The sequence below is a fragment of the Mycteria americana genome, chromosome 6, assembly GCF_035582795.1.
Source record: "Mycteria americana isolate JAX WOST 10 ecotype Jacksonville Zoo and Gardens chromosome 6, USCA_MyAme_1.0, whole genome shotgun sequence".
NCBI classification, from domain to species: Eukaryota; Metazoa; Chordata; class Aves; order Ciconiiformes; family Ciconiidae; genus Mycteria; species Mycteria americana.
This window is the reverse complement of record NC_134370.1, coordinates 23013707-23035832: the sequence shown is the minus strand read 5'-3', so window position 1 is coordinate 23035832 and position 22126 is coordinate 23013707. Positions and strand designations below refer to the sequence as shown.

Genomic DNA, 22126 nt, shown 5'->3' with positions numbered 1-22126 from the left:
GACTCTGGGGAAGAGATGGGGTTCATCAAAGGGCTGTGGGTGAAAGTAAAGGGAGGGCTCATGGGGAAAATTTGAGTTGGGGAAGACTAGCAGATCCCATGAGGAATGGCACTGTGGTGGGCAACAGTCACTTCAGCTGATGAAGAACAGTGCCAGGAGTAAAAGCTTAAGGGATGGGGATTTGCCAAGAAAGCAGCTCTTGGAAGGGGTGCTGTGGTGAAGCAAGGCTTCAGCTGCAGGATGAACCCAGGGATGCCTCCTAGGTAACTGTGCTAGCTGTACCATTAGGAAGCATCATCACCTTTCCCAGTTCCCTTTTTACTGGCGAGGGAAACTCTGTGGTACTGTGACACAGGGACACCTCTCTCTTTAATCAGAAGGATCTTAACAAACAGCTTGAGAGGTGAACCATGGCCTCGGTCACTGTGTCCCTCACAAGAGCACACAGTTGCTGTCAGCATGATCAGGACTGGCCTTGCACATGTGACAGGAAACATCTCTCCTCCCGAGGGGCTGCCGAGGGAGCGCACACAGCCAATGTTCAGCGTAAACCTTCAACACAAGACACAGAAATGCTCCACGGGTATCACAGAAGCATCCTGACAGATAACAAGGAAATGCTGTGCCAGAGGACAGAGGAACAACCTTAACTACATCTGACACAGGGAATATGCCCATTAAATAGCTCCAAAACAAAGAGATGTTCCCAAGTCTGGAAGCCACAGAGACACCATCACGTACAAGTAGCACAAAGCAGCGTAATACAGTTACTTCCCTGGCTACAGGTGACAGAGAGCACCCTTGCTCAGGGTGGGACAGGGCCATCTCAACAAATAATTCAGAAGTACTGCTGACATAGGAAGACCTTTGTGGCACAGAAACATGTAGGAGGGTCATGAGAAGCTGTGCAGCTGGCACACAAACTTGGAGATACTGTTCTCTTTTGGGGCAGGGGCTATTGCCACCCACATGACATGTCTGCCCACTGCCTCGTGGGGCCCCGATCTCAGCTGGGGGCTCGCAGCACTACCAATAAAAATCACAGTCATAATAAAAGCGAATGTGACTGGCATGAGAACTGCCAGCCAGGTGACACAGCAGAACCCATCTAATTGTCAAAGCCTCAAAGGGAAACGCATCTGTCTAACGCAGCGGCGCTGAGCCGGCTGCTGAAATGCCATCCCTCTGCGCCAGCAGAGGAGGAGACCCCGTCCTCTCCTGCAGCCTGCCTTTGTCACCATTCCCGCTGGGGTGCTTAACCCAGAGCAGCCCTGTCCCACTCTCCGTGCACTGGCGGCTACGTGTGCTGCCCTTGCCCAAGTCACCCTTTGTGTTAAGACTGCTCCTTCCCTTTATCTGATTTCCCTTCTCTTTTTCCCCCTCTGATGTGTTCCCGTGTCCCCACGCAGCCCGGGCCTGTCAGGCAGCTTTCCTGGACGTCCCGGGGGGCCTTTCCCCGCACTGCCAGTTGTTGCAGTTTCAAACTCAATTGTTCTCCTCGGTACTGAGGCAAATGGAGTCATTAATTACCTTCTATCGGCTGGGCCGAGTTCAGAACGCGATCGATAGCCAGCGCTTGTCATTCACAGCAGCCAGCCCTGCGCAGACCCTCATGCTGCATTCGGCGCAGGTCCAGGAAGGAGCCCAGTGCTATCAGACCCGGGCTTCAAACCCTGGCATCGAGCTTCTGCTGGGAATAGCAGACCTTCTGCATCTGTGTCTGAGCTGACCCCCAACCAAGGGAGAGATCAGGGACAAAGACCGGGGCTGAGGGAGCGGATCACACATTTTCACACGGTCAGAAGCATCTGGTACTGGTGTCCTGGTCTGCACAAGTTGATCCAGTCTGGCTATCACAATGTTTCTAGAGACTCCATTTGCATCCTTAATGATTCTTAAACTAATACTGTACTCCCTGCAGCAGGGACAAGGACAAGGACTGGCAGCCCTCATCTGGCAATCTTTTCACCTGTGTAACTTTCTTGCCTGACTCGGTAGGGTTCGGAAAAGGAAGGCTGTAAAATTTGGTTTACATTGTCTTCCAGGATAATTTTTGCAGCCTTTTGGGCAGTGTGAAAAAAGGCGTCATCTCTAGACGGGTCAGTTCTGTATTTCAGCACGTAGTAGTGCTGCAAGAATTGTCAGGGCTTTGATTGTAGTAACTGGACTGGTGGGGAGAAAGGTGAACCTCAAATTCAGGTGGAAAGGATCCCAAGTGAGTGCAGGATAGAGATAACAGAGCATGGAAGGGGCTGGCAAGGTCCAGCAGTGCACAGAGAAGGAACGTTATCAGGGATCTACACTGTGATGGCGAAAGAAGATATGGCACAAGTTCAGGGTATGTACAGTATCCTGCAGAAACAGGGATAGTGGGAGATCAGCGCTGGAGGAATATCACCTCAAGGAATTGTATCAGCCTTCGTGAACTCTACAGTTGTTCAGATTCCTGTGTCCATTTGCCTCAAGGGAATCCACAAGCCTGAATCTGAGTATGTTAATTGATGGTACTGTGCTGGTCTATGTGTCTCTATAATTTAAGTGTGTCAGCGACACATGAACTGCGTGTATTTGTTACTTACATGCTCAGGCTCAGAGCAGAAAGGCTCAGAAACAAAGGGATTTTATGTTTTGAAATGAGAGTATAGCTCAGATGAGGAATCGGTGAGCAAGGAAGGCTGCTCATGCAGGGAAGTGAGCGTGCCTGACCGAGGAAGAGTGAGATGTGTGCCGGTGCCTGACAGCTGAGGGGCTGCAGTGCTTTTAACACAGGGGTTGTGTATGACAGAGTACCTCAGATGGAGCAGGGATGGGCAGTGCAGCTTTAATGCAGGGCTTACATGAGCAAAATGGCAATGCTCAATGAGAATGTAAATGAAATGAATTGTGTGTGCAAATGTGTAATGAACTGTGTACTTGGATCTGTCTTGGATTATCATGGGAGCATGCAAATGTGCATTTAAGGAAGTGAGTGTGTGTATGCGTATGAAAATCATATGTATTTACTACAGCATCTAAGTGTATGGTTGCAAATTCAGCCCAGAGCATCTGAGAAACTAAGTCTGTACCGACTCAGGTTTGTGCGTTAGATAGTAATAATCAGCTCATCCAGCCTTACTGAATACACCAGTAAAGGCCTTTCCAGGTGTTGTAAGCAGCTGCCTCAGACGTGTGTACAACATGTACTACAGCATGTGCAGATGAGGCATGTTAGCCTGGGTAGTCAAAGCTGGTGGCTTCTGTGCGAGCAGTCACTGCAGCTTTGTGACCTTTGGGTATGCTGGAGGTGAGTGGACATATTCTGCTCTCATTCAGGTTGTTGCAAATCCACAACAATTCCCTTACCTCCGAAGAGGCACTGGGGATTTATACCATTGTAATGAGGGACAGAGTGTAGGTCCAATATCTCTTACTAGCACTATTAGGCTTGACTGTTAGCCAGACAGAAATGCAGCTGCCTCCAGGACCCAGTACGCTTGCTTTGTTTATGCTGGCAGAGTAGCAAGCAGCACTATCACACAGTGGGCCAGATCCTCTAGTTAGCGTAAATCTGTAGGTCTCGGGCATTCAGTGGTTATACTGATTTACACACCCTGAAAGTTATCAGAAGGGTTATCCTGATTTATGTTGTGGTGTCCACAACATTGCCTTTAGTGCAGAGCCCTCGAGGAGAGCTGCTGCCGCAGGAAAGCGGGGCGCCGGGAGCTATGCTGTTCCCTCTGCCAGGGCAGATGTTCTTAGCATCATTGACATGACTTAGCTCCTTCCTGTCATCGTCCTAAGCCTATTTGTTGGGGAGCTACTTCTTGGCAGGATCCCCCTTGTGAGCACATAAAAAAGGGTAGCTTTTGTTAGCTCCAAAGGACAGAAGCAACGCAAAAAATTACATCGCATGCAGCCCTAACTATGCTTGTTTAGAGAAACTGCTTGCATTTATGAAGTCTTTGGTGCGGAAAGCAGGGTTGCAAATGACTGCATCAGAGCGACAGTAAAGGCCATTAATTTCCTGTTATGTTTTCCTGTGTTGGGGGCTTTATTAATTTAATTTTACACTGTCGAACAACAGCGAGCGCTGACACCGCCACACTCGGAGGGTTTTTTTTTTCTCAAGCAGTGCTTTGCCTGACATGCAAATCAACACTGCTATCAGGACCGCGAGAGACAAGGGAGGGAGCACAGAGCTGGGCTGTCCCCATCCAGCCCCATCTCCCGGTTTCTGGGAGATCCCTGAGATTCCAGTGGAGCACGCTGGCATCTGAGAGGCCACCAGCGCTAGGGCTCAGCAGATCTGGATCAGGCCATGGACACCTCTAATGCACAGTGTAGAAAATATGAATTCGTCTTTAGCCTGCTGCGTTCCATTGGCTTGGTCCCCCACTAACATGCCTCTTAATATCTCCTTTCCTTCCGTTCCCCTTGCTCTAAACTCTCCATTCCTTTCACTCCACCTTATTTTCCCCTCATACACACTTTTACCTTAACCTCGCAAGTCAAAGAAGGCTGTGCCTGCCCCTGAGCCAGATGCTAGTGAATCACGTTATTGGAAGCCCTTCTGAGTCAGCACTAAACCAGTGCTCAAGCAGAGTGTTTTTAGAGCTGCCATTTTTGACGTGCCATAAAACAAAGGCTCCAATCACTCAGAGTCATTAAAATTCCCATGGCATTTTTTTGCAAGAGTGCAGACATTAACCTGGCTGTCCTGAACAAAATCCAGCCTGAGTGATTACCCACAGCATATCTTAATTCTCCTGTGGTTTCATTTGGACATGGCACAGCAAAATTTCACTGTTGATGCTCTGTATTGTTCAACATCTGCCATGGTCCACCTGAGAGTCAGCCACATTTCAGTAGTAAATGAGATCTTCAGAATGGGAAGGTTAATAAACAACGTATTATACAGGATGGGTAATTGCAAAATGCCATGCAATGAAAGAGCTACAGGCTTGCGATATGCTGCAATCTGCTTGGACTGTCACCATGCAAACTCTTTTTTTGAATGCTCATTCCTATAATAACTGTAAAGCATGAGTAGAGTAATTTGGAATCTTTCTGCATGAACTCATGTAAAGGCCCTTACTGATATATGAAGGATCCTATACCGGTATGACCTCTATAAGATGTATGTCAGAGGTGTGTTCCAAACTGTAAGAGGTAGTCCCGGAACAAAAGGGGGCCCAGTCAGGGGTAGCAATCAGTTTCACAAACAAGAGAGGGCTGTGCAGACAAGAGCCATAAGTATCTTTGAGGATTAGCAAGTGGGGTATTTTTTTAATTCGCTGGGATTTAGTAAAGTTGTCCCAAACTCTAGGACAGTTCTGATCTGCTTGCAAGGTCAACTCTTCTGTTCAAGGCCTACCTCTTCCCGCACTAGATGCCAAAAGCTGAAGCTAAAAAACAACAGCTCCTCTGGAAAACCAAGCATGGAAGTGTACCTGTCCTTTATAACAGTCTTTTCTAAAGCATCTAAGAGAGGACTAGAAGGCACTCAAGACTTGATGGACATTTCATACACAATAACCACCTCATTAAGGTTTAATGAGATGCCTACAAACCTGTTCCAATGCAGATCCCCTAGCTTAAAAGCAGAATAACACCTCTAAGCTCCCCAAAAAGGCAGAGCCAGCAAGAGAAAGAAATCCTGACCTACTCCACATCCAGACAGAAACAGTGATACCCATGACCTAGCTCCTGTTCTGGCACTGTGCTCCTGTAGCACTGTTTTCCTGTAGCTGTTGACCTGTGTGGGAAGAGGACTTTGTACCTTGAACCTGATGGGATGTAAGCAGTAGGATGCTTGCATGGGTGAAGGAAAAGCAAAGGAGAAGCATGGACCTAGACATTATTTTTAGGCCCCTTGACAAAAGTCTGACATTTTAAAGGGCCTTAAAATGGGCATGAATTGCATTTGACACCTATTCAAAATGTCCTTTATTTTATCTGATTGATGCATGGAAAAATCACCTTCAAAGAGTTATGGATGGAGACAGACAGAAGACAGACAGACATACATGTCTGCTATGTCTCAATAGACAGGTATCTGTAACTGCTTCTTTCAGGCCATGTGCTGTTAAGAAAGTTGTCCTCCATATGCAAGGTCTTCGAGCTTAGCCTAGCCTCTGCAGGCCAAGACAAAATGCTGTTACTTGGCAGCCACAGAGGTAGCTGGAGGAAATCCAATATTCCTTGAAAGGGTCTTAAAATGTTCACAAACTGCATTTTTCTTTACTGCAAGTTCTTGTGGCAAAATTAAGCACACTTGTTTTTTTCTCTCTCTCCCCTCCATTCTAGTCACCTCCCTGCCCCTCATCTACCCTGCCAGGATTCTCACAGACTAATCACTTGGTGAGATCTTGTTGCTTCCCCCTGGGATCCAGTGAAACAAGGCTGGAGGATCTGATGCTATCACTTAGGGAAGCAAAGAGCTCCTGCTTTCCTTCCAAACAGCAGCAGCCCCCATTCTGGGATGAGAAGGGGGTTCTCTCTGGCCCTGACTCAGAACAAGGTGCTTAGTGTTTTCCTGTAGCACAGGAAGACACCCCTCTATAGGAATGATTTCCATCTCTGAACAGCAAGCAATGCTTAACATTACATTGATGTAGACTTGGGAGTGCAGACATAGCCAAATTAGGAGCTAATTGGTGCACTGGGGATTGACTGTTGGGCCCCCTTGGCTGCTGGGATGTGATCGGAAAGAGAGAGAGAGAGAAAGAAAGGGAGAGAGCAGGAGCCGTCCTCTGCCGACGCCTCTCTAAAGGTTGGGATTCCTGAGGCCGCTGCTGTCTTAGTGCTGTCAAGGTCAGCAGGTTCAGGTTCACTGAACGGTCAGGATGGTTTGAATTACTGGCACTGCCTGCCGATTCCTCCACTGATCGTGATCTGTCTTCCAGCGCCGGCTGTGGGATGCTGCTCCCTGGCCATGTGCTGCGCTCGGTGTGGGGCACAGGGAATGTCGGAGGCAGATGCTCTTGTTAAGAGGATAAGTTTTTAGGAAGATTTAAGGAGCCAAGGCAATGCTGAAGAAAGGCACGTACTCCATGTGCTGAGCACATGGAGACCAGGCTTCCAGAAACAGCAGTTCTGATCCGTTTTTCTTTTACCTGGAGAACTGCCCCCTGCAAGCTTCTGCCTTTCATGAAAGTTAGGAGAATGGCTTGAACGGGGCCTATCAAACCCTTACGGGGTGAAAAACCTGTTGGTGAAGATTTCTGTCCCATTCTATATAGGCAAAATGCTTAGTGAGCAAAGACTAACATGCGAGTCTTTATGTAAACCACACTGCTAGGACATTTTCTCCCCAAACACACACTGTGTGACCAGGCTAAATGGCAGGGGTAGCCAGGCATGTTCCTACAAGGTTGCCTGCAGAGAGCACCAGAAGGTGCTCAGAAAGCTGCCTGCCAGCGTGCACCCCAGCAGGCAGGCTTGGAGCCACTGAAAGGGACCTCACCAGAGCAGGTGGGGAAAAGCCGTGCCTGCAGGGGTGTGAGTATGCACAGGCAGGCTGCTAGTGTCACAGACGTGTGCCTGGGGTGGCATCAGCGTGCGGCTGAGTGCCTACGTGTGTGTGTGTGCGTCTACACTGTCCACATGTGCTGCCCAAGCATCCATAGCAGCAGTGACAGCAGAAGTAAGCATGTGAGAAAGAGCAGGGCAGGAGAGAGCAACAAAAGGGAATCAGAAAAGGACTGGGGGCTGTGTGGAAGTAGTGTCCAGTGTTTGTCTTTTACAAGAACGTCTCCACAGGCATCATTGACTGGCTTTCGGTGGAGTTGCACTACAAAGAAATCTGGCCCTCTCAGTCCATAAGCTAGAGTGCTTATTTTTGCTTCTTATTCTGAGGTTTGTCGTGTACCTCTGTGAGTTGGTTAGCTCCTGGGTGCAGTCAGCTACATCTGCCTCTAGCTACGTATACGTAGCTTTCGTACTCACACCTCTGCATTTGCCTACCATGCACATTTCTACGCCTGGAGGAAACTCAGGGTAATGCTGATAATGGAGTTGCAAGGGGCTGCCCATACCTGCTGCCCATACATGAGGCCTCTTGTGCAGAACTCTCAGTGCTCACCAAGACGTGGAGGAGATCAGGGTTAACATCGTGCAACCTCCACTGTAAAAGGGAAGCCCCTGCCTCCTCTAAGCTCAGTGCAGGTATTCTAAGCAAGTTCTCTGTCTGGCCTGGTCCCTATGCATTAGGAAGTACGTTCTGCCTACCATCACCTCTGCTCTTGACTCCTCTCCCAGTTACCTCTTCTACTGCAGAGCAATGGGCTCTGGCAAGAAGGGTCAGGGACAGTGCCCAGTATCGTGCTGGTTTACATTAATGAGATACACACAGTGTAATCCAGCAATGGAGTCAGCTCTACAAAAGGAGGTAATAGCAGGCTGCCATGAACAGAGCAGCTCAGGTAATTGGTTTATCTATCTAGAAGCAGTAGTAGCAATCTCTGCACAGACAGAGTAGCAGTAAAGTCTCTTCCTTAAGGCTATTTCCTTTGTCTTTTCAATTGCTTGCACATCCATGTGAGATAGAGAGAGAGAGAGGAAGAGAGAGCGAGCTAGAGAGAGAGAGGGAGAAATGTTAATTTGTGAATTAATGGCTTTTCTCAGCGGAATTGTAAATTCAAATGTCACCTCACAGGGTGACACTACGCTGGGCTGCTGAAGAAGCAATGATAAGATCCCCCCCCCATCCCCATGCCGACATATACCCATGCCCCTCCCCTCCCTGAAAGATAGCTACGGAGTGGAACATGCTACTTTTAATTTGCAATAACACCACAGCAGAGGGATGCAAGAATGACTGCTTTCCGACCCTCCCTTCCACAACAAGCCGGGCCACATCTTTCCCTTTCCACTTCTACCTCCTTCCACCCCCTCTTCAATCCTTCCCATTTTAAACTGAGTCCAAGACAACACATTATCTGAACTCCCCCCACCCCAAACTAATCAAAGGATGAGCTAAGGGAGGGCTCTTTAGAACGGATGCCTCTGCAACCCTCTCCTCTCCTGCAATAATCAGGTGAATTAATGACCCTGAAGTTAAAGTGAGCGCTGATACTCAGGCGTTGTGCAGCGTAGGGGAGAAAGCCTTCATTGTTTTCGAGCAGGAGGCGGGCAGCAGCAAGGGAGATTCATGGATGGAGATTGAATATGCAATTTTCTTTCACCTTGCCAAGAGCTGCCCCTGGGCTGTGCCTGGCCTAAATTTTTTTTTCCTCTTGCCATCTCTGCCTTATCCGGCCCTCCCACCTCCCTTCCATTCTTTCCAGAAAATTACCTTCAAAATTGATTTCCACTTTTACAAACAAATATAATGGGAACATGAGGGGGAAAAAAAAATCTTGGGCTGTGATGAATTAGGGCTGTCAGGTGCTTCCAAGTCTCCTTTGTTTTTGTTTTACTGCCCGTTAGGTTCTTTGTTTTTCCAGCAACTGGGAATAGTGCCCCTGCCCACACAGTCCCTACGGTCCATGGCTACCGTCACAGGATATGTCCATCACCTGATGTCATCACTGTGTTATCCCTGCTCTCCATCACTGTGATGCAAACAGCCACTGCTAACAGCAGACTGCCCCAGCCCTTCGCACCAGGATGCAACTGATCTCCTCGTGGAGACACTGCATGTCCCACAGTGCCGGTGACCTGGCTCCTACAGCCACGGTACAGCTCCATTGATTTGCCTCTGATCTTCTTCACCCTGCTCCTCCTCTTCTCCTTTGCCTTATTCAGCTGATTCTTGATGGAGGTTTCCCAGCCCTCTCTGTTCTGACAGATCAGCCTGGGTCATCGGCATGTCACCTTGATCCCTGCTGTGCCTCAGTGCCATGTCACCTTGATTTCATAGCAGTATTGCCCTTATGTCTCATTGCCATGTCACTTGACCCCAAACTAGTGTCATCCCTTTCTCCCACTGTCGTGGCACCCTGATCCACTGTTATACCAGTCACCAACAACCCTCTAAATACCATTTGCCTGCACATTGCCAGCTGTTCCCGATCCCTTTTGCAGTTTGTTCTGTCACCCACTGTGCATTAACCTGGGATCCTCATGGATCCAGGCACCATGCTCCCTCTGACTCCCATACTCTTTACATCCATGAAAAAATGTAACAGTCACCTCCCTGAATGCCGGCAGACCCAGTGTACAACTCATCTAGAGTGGGCAAGAAGATCCAGAGAGAGACAGGCACCAGCAAAGCTAGGGAGCAGCCTCTGCACAGGTGGGCAGGCAGAGCAGGCAGAGACGCTGGGAGGAGTTGTAGCTGCCTGACTCCTGCTGACACATTAGCTGCAACAACCCCTCCCAGGAATGAGTCAAAAAGTGGAAGGAGAAGATCTAACCACAGGCTAAATACCCATAAATAAACAGTCAGACAAGCATACGTTCACGGCACTCACACAAATAAAGAAAAGCTCTATGCATAAGTAAGACTCACAAAATGTAGCCAATAACATTTAAAGACACAAGAATGCAAACTGGGACACAAGGAGGTACTAATGCAGGTGCGTGTCAATTAAATGTAATTTCTGAATAAACAACTTACAAAAATATACATACACTAACTAAACGAAAACCTGGAACTCAAAGTAATTTCCTTAAATTCACATATACAAAATTAAATAATGTAAACAAATACAAACTATTTACATAAATAAACAACCTTCACACAGGCAAGAACAACCGATATATATATACAACATACACACAAATATATAACCCCAATGCAAATACACATCTGTACAAACTATATACAGAAGTGCACAGCACTAACAGGCTACATATTCATATCCAGCAACCACAAAGATACAGTGATACTCCAAGTATGTAACAACACATACACACAAAATATACATACAAATATACAACATTCACATATATGCTCAAAATGTGAATACAAATACCTGGCATTCATAGAAATACATAGCACTAATACTGAGCCATACATGCCCAGACATCCATATGATCCACAGTATGCATTCTCCTACTAGGCAGTATTATACACAGCTTAACATACACATTTTCCAGGTCTCCATAGGCATGCACAAAAATACGGGTCCAACCTGCCACTCACCCCAGTACATAAGCACAGATAAGTAGAAACCAGTGATCCTAACACAGAAATACAAAAAAACAAACAGGCGTGCATTCCTAGAGACACAAATACACAAGCAGAGATGCACACAAATACAGCTGAAGCCAGACCAGCTTGTCTTCAGATAGTACCAAACCCTGCCAAACTAAGCAGCACTATAAGCTTTAGAAGCAGAGCATTCTGTCCAAACTGCTTTCTGTGATGTAAGCTGTTAACTCTCCCTTACCTGAAGTCCTCCTGAGCAATGCGTACCCCCCAAATCCTCAGGGCGTGTGCAGACACACGCACACACACACACAAATATACTGTCTCTCTTGCTTACGACTGACCTCCAGATTCATGGTGCAACAGCCCACATTTCTGACAGTGCTGTGCTGCTTAATCATTGTCCTCTCCTTTATCCAGTTTCCCCCTCCTCTCTTTTTCCACACATACTCTTCCTTTTCTGACCATCCTCCTGCAGTTTATTTAGAGAGGTGCAGGATGAGTAGCAGGCGCCTTTCTTATGTCCTCCTAGGAGTCTCACCAGCCAAAGACCCTCAGGAGGGAGAAGTGGGTGGCTGCTGAGAGTAAACTCCCTCTTCAATTTACATTTTCATCTGGAGTGGAAGGGAGTGTTACCTACACTTGTATGTATAGACACAATGAGCCTGGATGTCCCCTGTGACCACCGCTGCTTGCAGCAATACACCATTGCTGCAAGCTAGCCACTGGAAACTCAGCCACACTGCGTGAAACAACACAGTCCCAGGGAAAGTAGGAGGAAGACACTGTGAGAGTGTGAAACACTCCAGAAAGTGCCCGCTCCATGTGCACAGCCATAAACTGCTGGGTGCACACCCCACAACTGTGTGTGATGGTTGGAAAGTGGGGTTAGCACCTGAGGCAATGTAACTGCATGTGTCTCCAGTGTCATTAAGACTATTGCTGACCTGCAATAAAGCAATCATATAGAATAACGCAAACACATCAGCTGTGGTGACAAGAAATCACAGCATGAAACAGTGCAGCCACACCGCAGACAGTACTGCTGTTGTGTCACCTGCAGGGGTCCAAACACACTCTGTTGTCGTCCACAACGCAACAGTTTTGGGAGAACAGAAATACACCTAATATGACAAGAGATCAACATACATCAGGTGCCATGATACAGTCAAGTGGAATGACTCACTCATACTCTTTGCAAACGTATGCAGGCAGCACAGGAAAATGAATGTATTTCCCTCCAGGACAGTTAAGGGCTAGCCCTCTCTGCACTAGTGCAGCTACAGCACTGGTAAAGCATCATCATACTGCAGATGACAGCATAAGCACGCTGTATGTCCTGAAACAACCCCAGTACGCTGTGGAACAATATGGTCATACTTTGTGAAAACACAAAATGCTCAACACAGTGCTGCAGTGACATAGCCGTATTGACTTCACTCTTATGGCCAGGTGACAGTCTGTTGTCAGTCAACACTAGTAACAACTATATGAATTGCGATGACAGTACAGTACAGCCTGCACCAGTGTACCAACAATTACCACATTGAAACAACCTTACTGCATGCAATGATGCAGACATACCACCAGAAAAAATTCACAGCCGCCTCTGCTGAAGAGTGTAACGGCCTTGAGTGTAATGGGGCAGCATAGCAAGCAGTGATACAGTTAATATCATCATTAGTGTCACAAACCCACAACCTATAGTGCTACAGTTACAACATGATAACCACAGCCACACTGCCTGCAAATGCGTATTGATGCCACTGACAATGACACAAAGTCACCTGAAATGTCACAACTACGTCTCCCAAATTATATTATCATTGCCACTCTGAACAACAGAAATGGGATCATACTTGCAGTGGCATGCTCAGCTGCTGTATATCTGCTCAGAAACTCAGACCTTCTTAAACACATTACACACATCTCCTCTCTGCGCTACTTTCCACTTCAACAATTGAGTTCAAAATTTTCTTCAAGACAGCCTATGTCCTGGGGCAGTATCTAAAAAAACAACTTTCAGGACTGGGACTGTTGCGGATCTCCCTGCCTCACACTCCACCTGAAGGAGGCATTTCTACTTTTCCAGTAGGAAAATCCCCAAGCTGAACACTGTCAAAACCCTGCCCTGCAGTCAGAGTCCTCCCATTCAGAGTGAGGGGAGAGAAAACCACCTGTAACAAAAGCAATGCTTCTCAGTAGAGGGTGTCGAGGTAATAACAGTCAGAAAATTATGTGTGCAGCACCAAAGAGAAGGGCAGTGACGCTGCCCATCCTGCAGCTACAGGATGAACAGTGCAAGTGCTCCTACTGCTAGTAGTCAGCACCTGCTAGTAGTCAGCACCCTGTTCTGCATAGCTCAACCCCATTTTGAAGCGCACGGTGAACCACCTGTACTGATACAGCTAGCACTTGTTGGAAAACATCACCAGACCTGCCGAAATGTTGGTGACCCTTTACTGTCCCCCTGCACTGACACAGCCCTGCATCACTTACTTCAATGTAAATCACTCTAATCATCAAAATGACAGGTGAAGAAAGGAAAGGAGGAACTTCTGCCTTCTCAGGTTTGCTCCCTCATCTCCGCTGGGGATTCCTTTACTGCAAACAGCCCGAGTATTATTGCCATTTACAGTAGTAATCACTCCGTCCCCTCCTCTCCCACAAACCTACTGCTGATATTAGCACTGATCATACTAACAAGCCTGTGGGTTTTATTACTACTGATACTAATAATACTGGACACATTACGTCTGCTCCTGCCAATAACAGGCTGCAGATATGATCCCTGCTAATGCCAATAATACTGGGGGATATTATCTCTGCCATTGTCGGCACTGCAGATATTATTGCCAGTAATGCTGTCAAATACTACAGATCTTGTCAGGGACCAAGACTAATAATGCTGAGAATGTTACAGCACCAGCCTCATGGGAAGACGAATCCCAAATGAGAATTTGGGTCTATAGGGGAAGTCTGTGGCCTGCTATGGAGAGAAAGAGCTATCTCTAACAAGAGTGGTTTTGTAAAGATCCCAAAAGTTTCACGCAGCTGGAGATGCTGTGGTATGCAGGGAACAGTTTGAAATATTGTTTTCATATTATTTAATTATCTGTCTATCTATCCATCTATCCATCCACCTAGCTACCCGTCCTTCCCTTTCTCCCCATCTCTCCCTTCTTCTCCTTATACAGTGCTCAAGACTACAGTATGAGTGATACTAATTTTTTGTTAGTGCCTCTGGGTCACTCCAATTCTCATCCTTTTAGCTATCAATCAGGGGTTATGGAACAACAGAAATATTTGCATATTATTTTTCCCCTTTATCCTTCTGCACTTCTTGTTGCTTCTCCTTAGTCTGACAATGACCCTGCTGAGCTTGGCCTGCCATCACAGCATAGTACAACATTAGGATCGTGAAAAGCCAGGAATTCCTGTTTCCAGCTCTAGCTTGATACTGCAAGACCCTCAGTGGTCTTGGGAAAGTCATTACATGCTGCAGGGCCACTTCTGCCTCTGGAAGATGGTGGGTGTAAGTGGTGGGGAAGGTCAAAGGGAAATTACAGCAACGTTGGCTGTGCCCATAGACTGCAAGAGATGGCACATGCTGTGCTGCACAAGTGGTGGAGAAATTTTGGCCAATTTATTTTAAAAATCGTAGGAGACCAACTCTCTGCTTTGTCTAATCTGTCAAGGAAGTCAGGGGGTTTACAATCACTGGTCAAAAACTGAAACAAAAGGAATACACGGTCTTAACAGGGCAAATCCTGACCATCCTTCCTAGGCACTCACCTGAGGAAGACATACTGAGTTTCGAGGAAGGACTTCTGATCTGACAGTTCTTGTTCTGACTAGCAGACACTCAGAGCTACCTCCCTGCTAGCTCTCTCTCAATGCCATAGTCTTCCCAGGTCACCCTTGCAGTTGCAGCCGGCACATTTGGTAGGTTGGGATTTCCTCTCTTCCCTCTAACTCCCTGTGAGGGACACACCTGGCTGTCAGCGTCCATCGCTGAGCCCACCTCATGCATCCATTTGGCTCCTTCTGTCCAACTCGGGAGTTCTGCTACATCATCTTGACACATAATTATCTCTCCTCTTCTTAATCATCTGTGCTACTGTCTAATGTAGGCACCAGCTGCAGCAAGGAGGACCTGGGGGAGGGGGTGTGCTCAGATAGAGGATCCTCTGTCTTTCTCCCACCCTGTTCCCCCCAGCCATCACAGAGGTTGCTAACAAGGTTTTCAGAACTGGGGATTCAGGAGCAGCTTGGTACTTCCCCCCTTTCTGCTGAACTGCATTCCTCACAGAGGAATCCTTGCAGCAGAGCTGGTCCAACAGAGCAGAAAGAAAGAGAGAGCAGTGCTGCTTCTTCTGCCTCCTCTAGGGAGGAGCCACCCGCAAAATGCTGGGAAAGTGCATTGGGAGCTCATAAGGGCTTGTCAATGTGAGAATAAACCCTGCAGTTAAGAAACTGCAACAAAACAGTGCTCAGAAGCTCTGGGAAATACTGAGAAGGTGTATGCATCCATCATGAGCATGAAAGAAATACCTGCACTGGATTCCTTGCCAGGCTTTCCTAATCCACATCTCAGCTAGGAACAAGCAGAGCCCTCAGAGCTACAGGGGACATTGCCCAGGAGTGAGTGCAGGTCACCGGCTGTGCAAAACCTCCCCTTGGAACCTTCTAGCCTTAGGACCCAACGCTGCAAAGTGATGATGTCTTTCAGCACTTCTTAAGGCCAGTGTGAGCCCAGATAACTCAACTCTTGGCTAGGGGTATTCAGCAGCTGGCAGGGGGTCCCATGCGAGGCTTCTCTGGGACGGGAGCGTGACATCTCTCTGCAGCAGGTATCTGGGATGGCAGGATGAAGGCCATTCTCTAAGGCAGTTGCAGCTGTGTCATGTAACTGCCACCTAAAACTCTGAGAGCTAAAGACAAGCAATGTCTCCAGGACTGTCTGGTACGTTTTGGTTCCTAGTGGGGTATGTGGGCTCTTGGCCAACAGCAGGGAGTTGCAGAATGTTGCTTGCCCTTCATAAATCAAATCTGGGATGAATTAAGGACAGACACAGAGATTTGTTCTCACTGTCAATATATCATTGTGAAGTGTCACAGTCTTAGAGGGCTGCTTGGTTGTTTATGTGTTTAATTGTACTGCTTCAAAAAAGCTCAGGTTCTGAGGCTGGAAGTGACTGCGTGGCTGCATCTAAAGTGGGATGATCTTTCCAGGTATTTGGAAAGAATAGCCGCTAAAGCCAGATTGAACTGCTTCATTTCAAAATGAGATATGGAGGCACCATGTTGAGAGCTGGTGATCACCACGCTGGACTGTATGAGAACAGGGGTTCACAAAACCCCCAAATAACTGGCAAGAGATTTGTACAACCATTAGAGAAACTTGTCACTCAGTTCAAAATGTCACTATTTCCTGTATATGTAATGACAGGAAATGCTGAAGGGGTTTGCAATGTTTGCACTCTCTTATTCTTGACATTTTTTGACTTTGAGGCATTGACTCAGCCCTTCCATTGCTAACACTTTTCTCTTAGCTGGGCCCTACTGCCATCTAGCTGGGAAATGGATCTTCCTCTGGGGCCTGATCCAATTTCCAATGACATCAGCAAAAATCTTCCCATTTTATTTAACAGGAGCTGGATTGGGTCCTTGCTTCTAGTTTTACTTTGTATCAGGGAGAAAGGGGTCACCATGACTGCCTTTTTTTCTTGGGATTATTGTGTTTATTTCGATCAAAAACTTACAGATGTGAACCTCACCAGAACCAATGCTGAGAAAATTACTAGCAAAACCCCAAAATGCAGCATCTCTCTCAGGAGAGCTTTCTCTTCCCACCACATATCACAGAGAACCCTCATGTTCTTTTGCACCACACAGCCCTGGGGTCACTGCACATGCAGCACACTGAGCCACCTGTACTACTAAGAGGTCCCCCCACGCAACAGGCAACAGCAGAAAACAACATACTGAAGGCAGGGCTGAACCGAACAAACTGGTCAGGCACTACTCCTAGAAAAGTTCGCCTCCTGGCCCTCAGTTTTTGAATGCATCAAATTATAAGAGCAAGATTTAAGAAAAAAGTTTACAAAGCCACCATAAAAGCACCGAGACCTTACCCACCCTCCCGACTCAGTCTATCTAGACCTGAGGTTCCAGCTTTTGGCTCACTTCAGGATTCACTTTGCCCTGACTCCTTCCCAGCAGGTAGGACGCAAAAGGAGATAGCTTAATCCTAGCTCCTTAAAGCCCTAGCAAAAGGCTTAGATAACAACCTTAGGGCCACAGTACTCAGAAGACCTCCTGTTCTGCTTTCAGACTGTTGCAAGCCTGGCAGTTCTGCTGTGGTAGATGCTACCCATTGAAAACTGGGCCCTTATGATCACCAGCTAATGTAGCTCATGGCACATCACAGGGCAGGAACTTGTTTGCAAGGGGAATGAAAGATAACTCCCACATTGCTGGTGCTTCTCCGAGATGGCATTTTGTTTGAAAACGAGTGAGTCGGGGAAACCATGTTTACCCGCAGTTCAAAGTCCGGGCACCTGCTGGCACCTGGGGAGTTCAGTTCCAGCCGTTTCCAGCAGTGAATGAACTTGGGATCAGCTCCAGCAATGGAGACGGCTCTCTGCCTGCCGAGCAGATGTCTGGAGACGCAGCCTGTCATGAAAGGGCCTCGGAAGAAGAGCATTCCAAGCCAGCAGGGCAGTGGCGGGGAACTGGTCTCTGTTGCTAAAACTGATCTAGCCCCTGGAGCAGCTGCAAACCTTGGCCTGAAATTGGAGCCTGTACATGGGGACAAAGAATATAAAAGGGAGGATGAGCTTCTCCCCTCCCCCTACCTTCATCACGTTTCCTCTTCTCGCCATTCGACCGAGGAATCCCCAGGATCCCGTTAATGGAGTAAGAGCCCACTGGATCATTGGAGGCACTGGAGACGGGAGGGGATGCTGTGCTGGGCACTGGACAAAAGGAAAAGGGAAAAAGGGCCATGAGGAGAGCAGCACAGCACTCAGGGATCCCCCAGCTGAAAGCTACGCATGCCGCCAGTCTCATAGGAAAGCCTGGGCACTAAGCAGACTCCCAGTCCCCCACACTGAAGGACTCATACTCACTCTACTGCTAACGTTGCTGCATCCCAGCTTTGCCAGTCTGTTCCTATCCCGTAGCTCCACAGCCTTCCAGTACGGGGCCATTAATAACAAGCAAGCGTATTCCATCAAGAAGCTAAACCTTGTTGTTATATCCCAGTTCAGAGCAGGCTTCCTAGTGCATGCCATGGTAACTGAGTGCAATGCGGCATAGCCCATATTCTCTAGTGACTTCCTAGTCTATCCATATTTTGCCAGATCATTTCCTCTCAGCATTTTTCCACCAGGAGTGCACATGTTCTGTCTTAGCCAGACCAGCCTCTTATGCGTCCACCCAAAACACTCATTGAAAAATTACCTTCTTAGCATAGGATAGAAGCACTTCAGTGTTGGGCCAATAAATTCAGTTCCCTACTAGAACAAATGGTGAGTTGGTGATACATACTCCAACCCAGATTAATAAAAATCTAGTGTCTTCCTGTTGCACTGACCAATGTCAACTGGCAGACTCCTCCTGCCACTCAGGGCTATCCAGGATTGCTCATGAGTTTCCAATATATCAGAAATGACAAGTCATCCAGATTAGAAATGATCACTTCATGATAATCAGGGCTTTAGAGTATAGAAGTAGAGCTATGCATCCAGTAGGCATGCCTATTATGTCCCAGCATGGCCCAGTAATGGAGAGAATATCCCAGTTCTCTTACAGGCCGCTACCCATCATTCAGCTCATAAAGCACTGACCTGAAGCAATCGATACCTCTAATACAAGCCTTCCAGGATGGAGGAGAACCTGTCAACACTATCTGATGTAGACCCACACTTCCCAGTACATCCCAGAGCAATGAGAGACTCCAGTAGCAGCACTCACAATCACTATCCCAGCTCAGCCAATGCACTCCCTAGACACTGCACTACTTTTCCAAGAAGGAATAATATCTGCCAACTCCATCTGTTGTGGTCAGTGATTCCCAGTCCAGTGAGCAAGTCCAGATTAAAAGGGCATCCAGAAATGCTCTTCCATACTGGCCCATTAATTTCATTGTGCTCCTGAACACAGTTCGTGTACAGGATTGTATCTGCCAGCTCTGTCCCACGTAGACCAGCACTTTCCAGTAAATCTTTGCATAGCAGCTGATTCTCAGTAACCAACAGGATCTAAGACAGTGTCTTAGGCCACGAATAAGCCACTGTATTTCACAGTACCCCAGAACACTGCATGCTTTTTCCTGCTCTGAATTGTTACTGGTTAAAGCTATGCTAGCAACAGCAGACACATGCACCATACAGCCTACAGAGTGAAAAGTACCTCAGCACACATCTAGCACAGTACCTTTAAACACAACAGACTAGGAGACATTTGGTCACTTTATTACAGCCTCCGTCTTCTGCTCACTTTGATAAACCCATCTCCCCCAGCAGAAAATGCATTTTCTCAGTGAAATACACCCATGGGATACCTGACTGCAGAACTAGAACAATGAAGAACTCGGTTGTGAGGCACCAGGAATATCTTACCCATGTCTGTGTATTACTAGCTCTAAGAAATGGACCAGTTCCAGCAAAGGGAGAGAAGAGAAATTGGGAGAGAGAGTGGAAAAAAGAGTCAGAGTAAGAAGGAGACAAAAGGTGAAGACTGGTGCTTAGACAGGATAGTGGTAAATACTTCTCTCTAGGGAGGCAAAGGAGAGAGCGTGAACATGAAATGGATGTTAAGGCAGAATCACTTTGGGCAAACCCCTACCTTGGGCTGGTTCTCTGCCATGATTCCCTTCTCTGCAATGCAATGAGGGAAACAAAGAACAGAAACCTCTGATTTCCATTGAGGTTTCTTTCCCCCCACCCCTCCTCCCTTTTGCTCTGCTTAGCATCTGCTTGTCAGACTTTGTTCCCTCAACTAAGCTTCATCCTCATTTCCACTTGTCCTGTCACCACCCCTCATGCCAGTCTTCTTACCGATAGTATGTCCTGGTGCAGTCACACCTGTCCCGCTCCCGTCTGGTGTTGGGTGAAAAGGTTGCTGAACTTTGGTTCTGATGATCCTGCAAAAGAGCAAAACATGTTCAGAACTCAACTGCAACTTCTCTGCCTTTGCATACCCGTGACCCCAGCTGTCAGAACCTGAAGGCCTGATCTGAGCTCTGGGTGCAGCAGAGCGGTTTCATTTGCCTTCTTGTAGTCCTGATTCTACTGCTTTAACAGTCCAGTTCCCAGAGAATTGTCCTTGCTCTCCTCTGTCATCTTCTCCCCAAACTTGGGTATTCACTGCATAACTATGGTGCTCAGTGAACGAGCTAGGATCTCCTGTGTGTTAGCAACCGCGTTATCATTTATGATCTGACCTGTCAGCACGATCACAAGGCAGTCTTTGCAGCTAACAGAGCCACTGCTGGATTTACAAATGGTGTAGATTTAATTTTGTTGTGTATCTAAAAAATACCCTTCTGGCGTAGAACTGAATGCTTTGAACTGATGGAAGGCTTGCCCAAAGCCCTTGCCCTTCATAAATGAGAAGGTGGGAGCAGAAGGCATCTGTAGGAAGTGGTGATGGGATATAGATCACCAGGAAAAAGAAGCTCCAGCAAAGAGGGCAAAAATTGGTGTTTATCAGTTGCTAAATGAACGCAGCACGGGAACTCAACAAGATGTCTCATAATGCAGCTCAATGAAAATAAACTGAACTGTAATTGTCAGTACTCTGTTTCTTGTTACATGAAATCTTTCACCTCTAGGTCACTGGTTTAAATCCAGCTGAGGTCACTGGTGAAAGAAAATCACTAGTACCTAGTACCTGACTGGCAGGGTCCCTGCCTACTGGCAGATGCTGGGTATCTGTGATTCAGGAATGACTGTCTCACCAAGGAACTCGGCAAATAAGCCATGACCTGTGGAGGCCATGGAGACCAAATTCCTTTCTGAGATTAGAAGGAGCCTCTCCAGTTAGGGTGAAGGCTGCAGATGCTCTTCAGCCCGAGTTTCTGGAACTCTCAGCCCTGCATTATATTAGCTTTCACTTCTCCCCAAAAATCCCTCCAGAATGTGAAAGCAAATAACAGATCCTCCCTGCCCACCCAAGAGCTTCCCTTAAAGATTTGTTCTAAAGAATAAGTTGGGAAAACTCCAAAGAGCAAATGTGTGTCTAGTGGGTGGTATGGCATGGACAGAGATAGGCAGAAACGTTGAGAGGGTGTTTTTGAAAAAGCACAATTCCTGAGAGTGAAACCTTCTTAGGAAAAGAAAGGTATTTCAGAGTATATCACCTCAGCATGTTAGGAAACTTCAGTATGCACATGATGAAGCCTGGGCAGTAGCTGAAGATAGGGAATGTCAAGGTTCTAGCTGGGGAAGGAGATCCAGATCCTCACCTCATATAGGTCAGTGGTACCAGGGGCCCTAATCTATAGCTGCTGAGGACCTATATAGAAGGTGTCTGAGGGCCTCAGGGCCAGATTCGGAGGTCATGCTGATTTGCACTAGCTGAGGCGCTGATCTGAGAAGACTGTGCTAGGGCAAATAATATAACTTTTTTTCTTCTTTTCTGTTTTTTTTTTTCTTTTCTTTTCTCTTCTCTCACATTCCCCCTAAAACCCCCTGAAGTGCCACTCTGGTTGTGTGAGTTTATTGATTTCCCCCAGCCCAGAGAAACAGAAAGAGGGGATGGGGTGCAGGCAAAGGGATGGAAATAGAAAGCTATAAATTATTTGTGACAGGAAAGCAATAGTGCCAGAGTGCTGAGCACAAGTCCCGTGTCACTATTAGATTCCTTTTAGCCTGATGACACTGTGAAAGAGGTTAAGTGTCTGATGGAATCGTACACCTTGGGGGCAGGGGCAGTCCAGGAGCAGAACAAGCCACAGAGAGCGGGTATATCAATTCTCCAGGCCAATAATATTCCCCTCATTGATCGCAACACAAAGTTCAAAAATCTCATTATAGCCAGGCA

The 22126-nt window shown here is 47.2% G+C and overlaps 1 protein-coding gene and 1 long non-coding RNA gene across 7 annotated transcripts in view; one reads left to right on the top strand and one right to left on the bottom strand.

Annotated features, from left to right (window-relative positions):
* The window catches only part of PAX2 (paired box 2), an 88659-nt gene that overhangs the window by 34110 nt on the left and 32423 nt on the right, over positions 1 to 22126 (bottom strand). For 3 of the 6 annotated variants that reach the window (XM_075505006.1, XM_075505003.1, XM_075505002.1), the window contains exons 4-5: positions 20140 to 20225; positions 17935 to 18054 (exon numbers count right to left, since the gene is read on the bottom strand). In XM_075505006.1, the coding sequence (XP_075361121.1) occupies positions 17935 to 18054; positions 20140 to 20225 (206 nt within the window). The remainder of the gene's footprint in view (positions 1 to 17934; positions 18055 to 20139; positions 20226 to 22126) is intronic. The other 3 variants (XM_075505001.1, XM_075505004.1, XM_075505005.1) reach the window with 1 other exon arrangement.
* The window catches only part of LOC142411305 (uncharacterized), a 192246-nt gene that overhangs the window by 147648 nt on the left and 22472 nt on the right, over positions 1 to 22126 (top strand). The gene's annotated exons all lie outside the window — the stretch shown is intronic.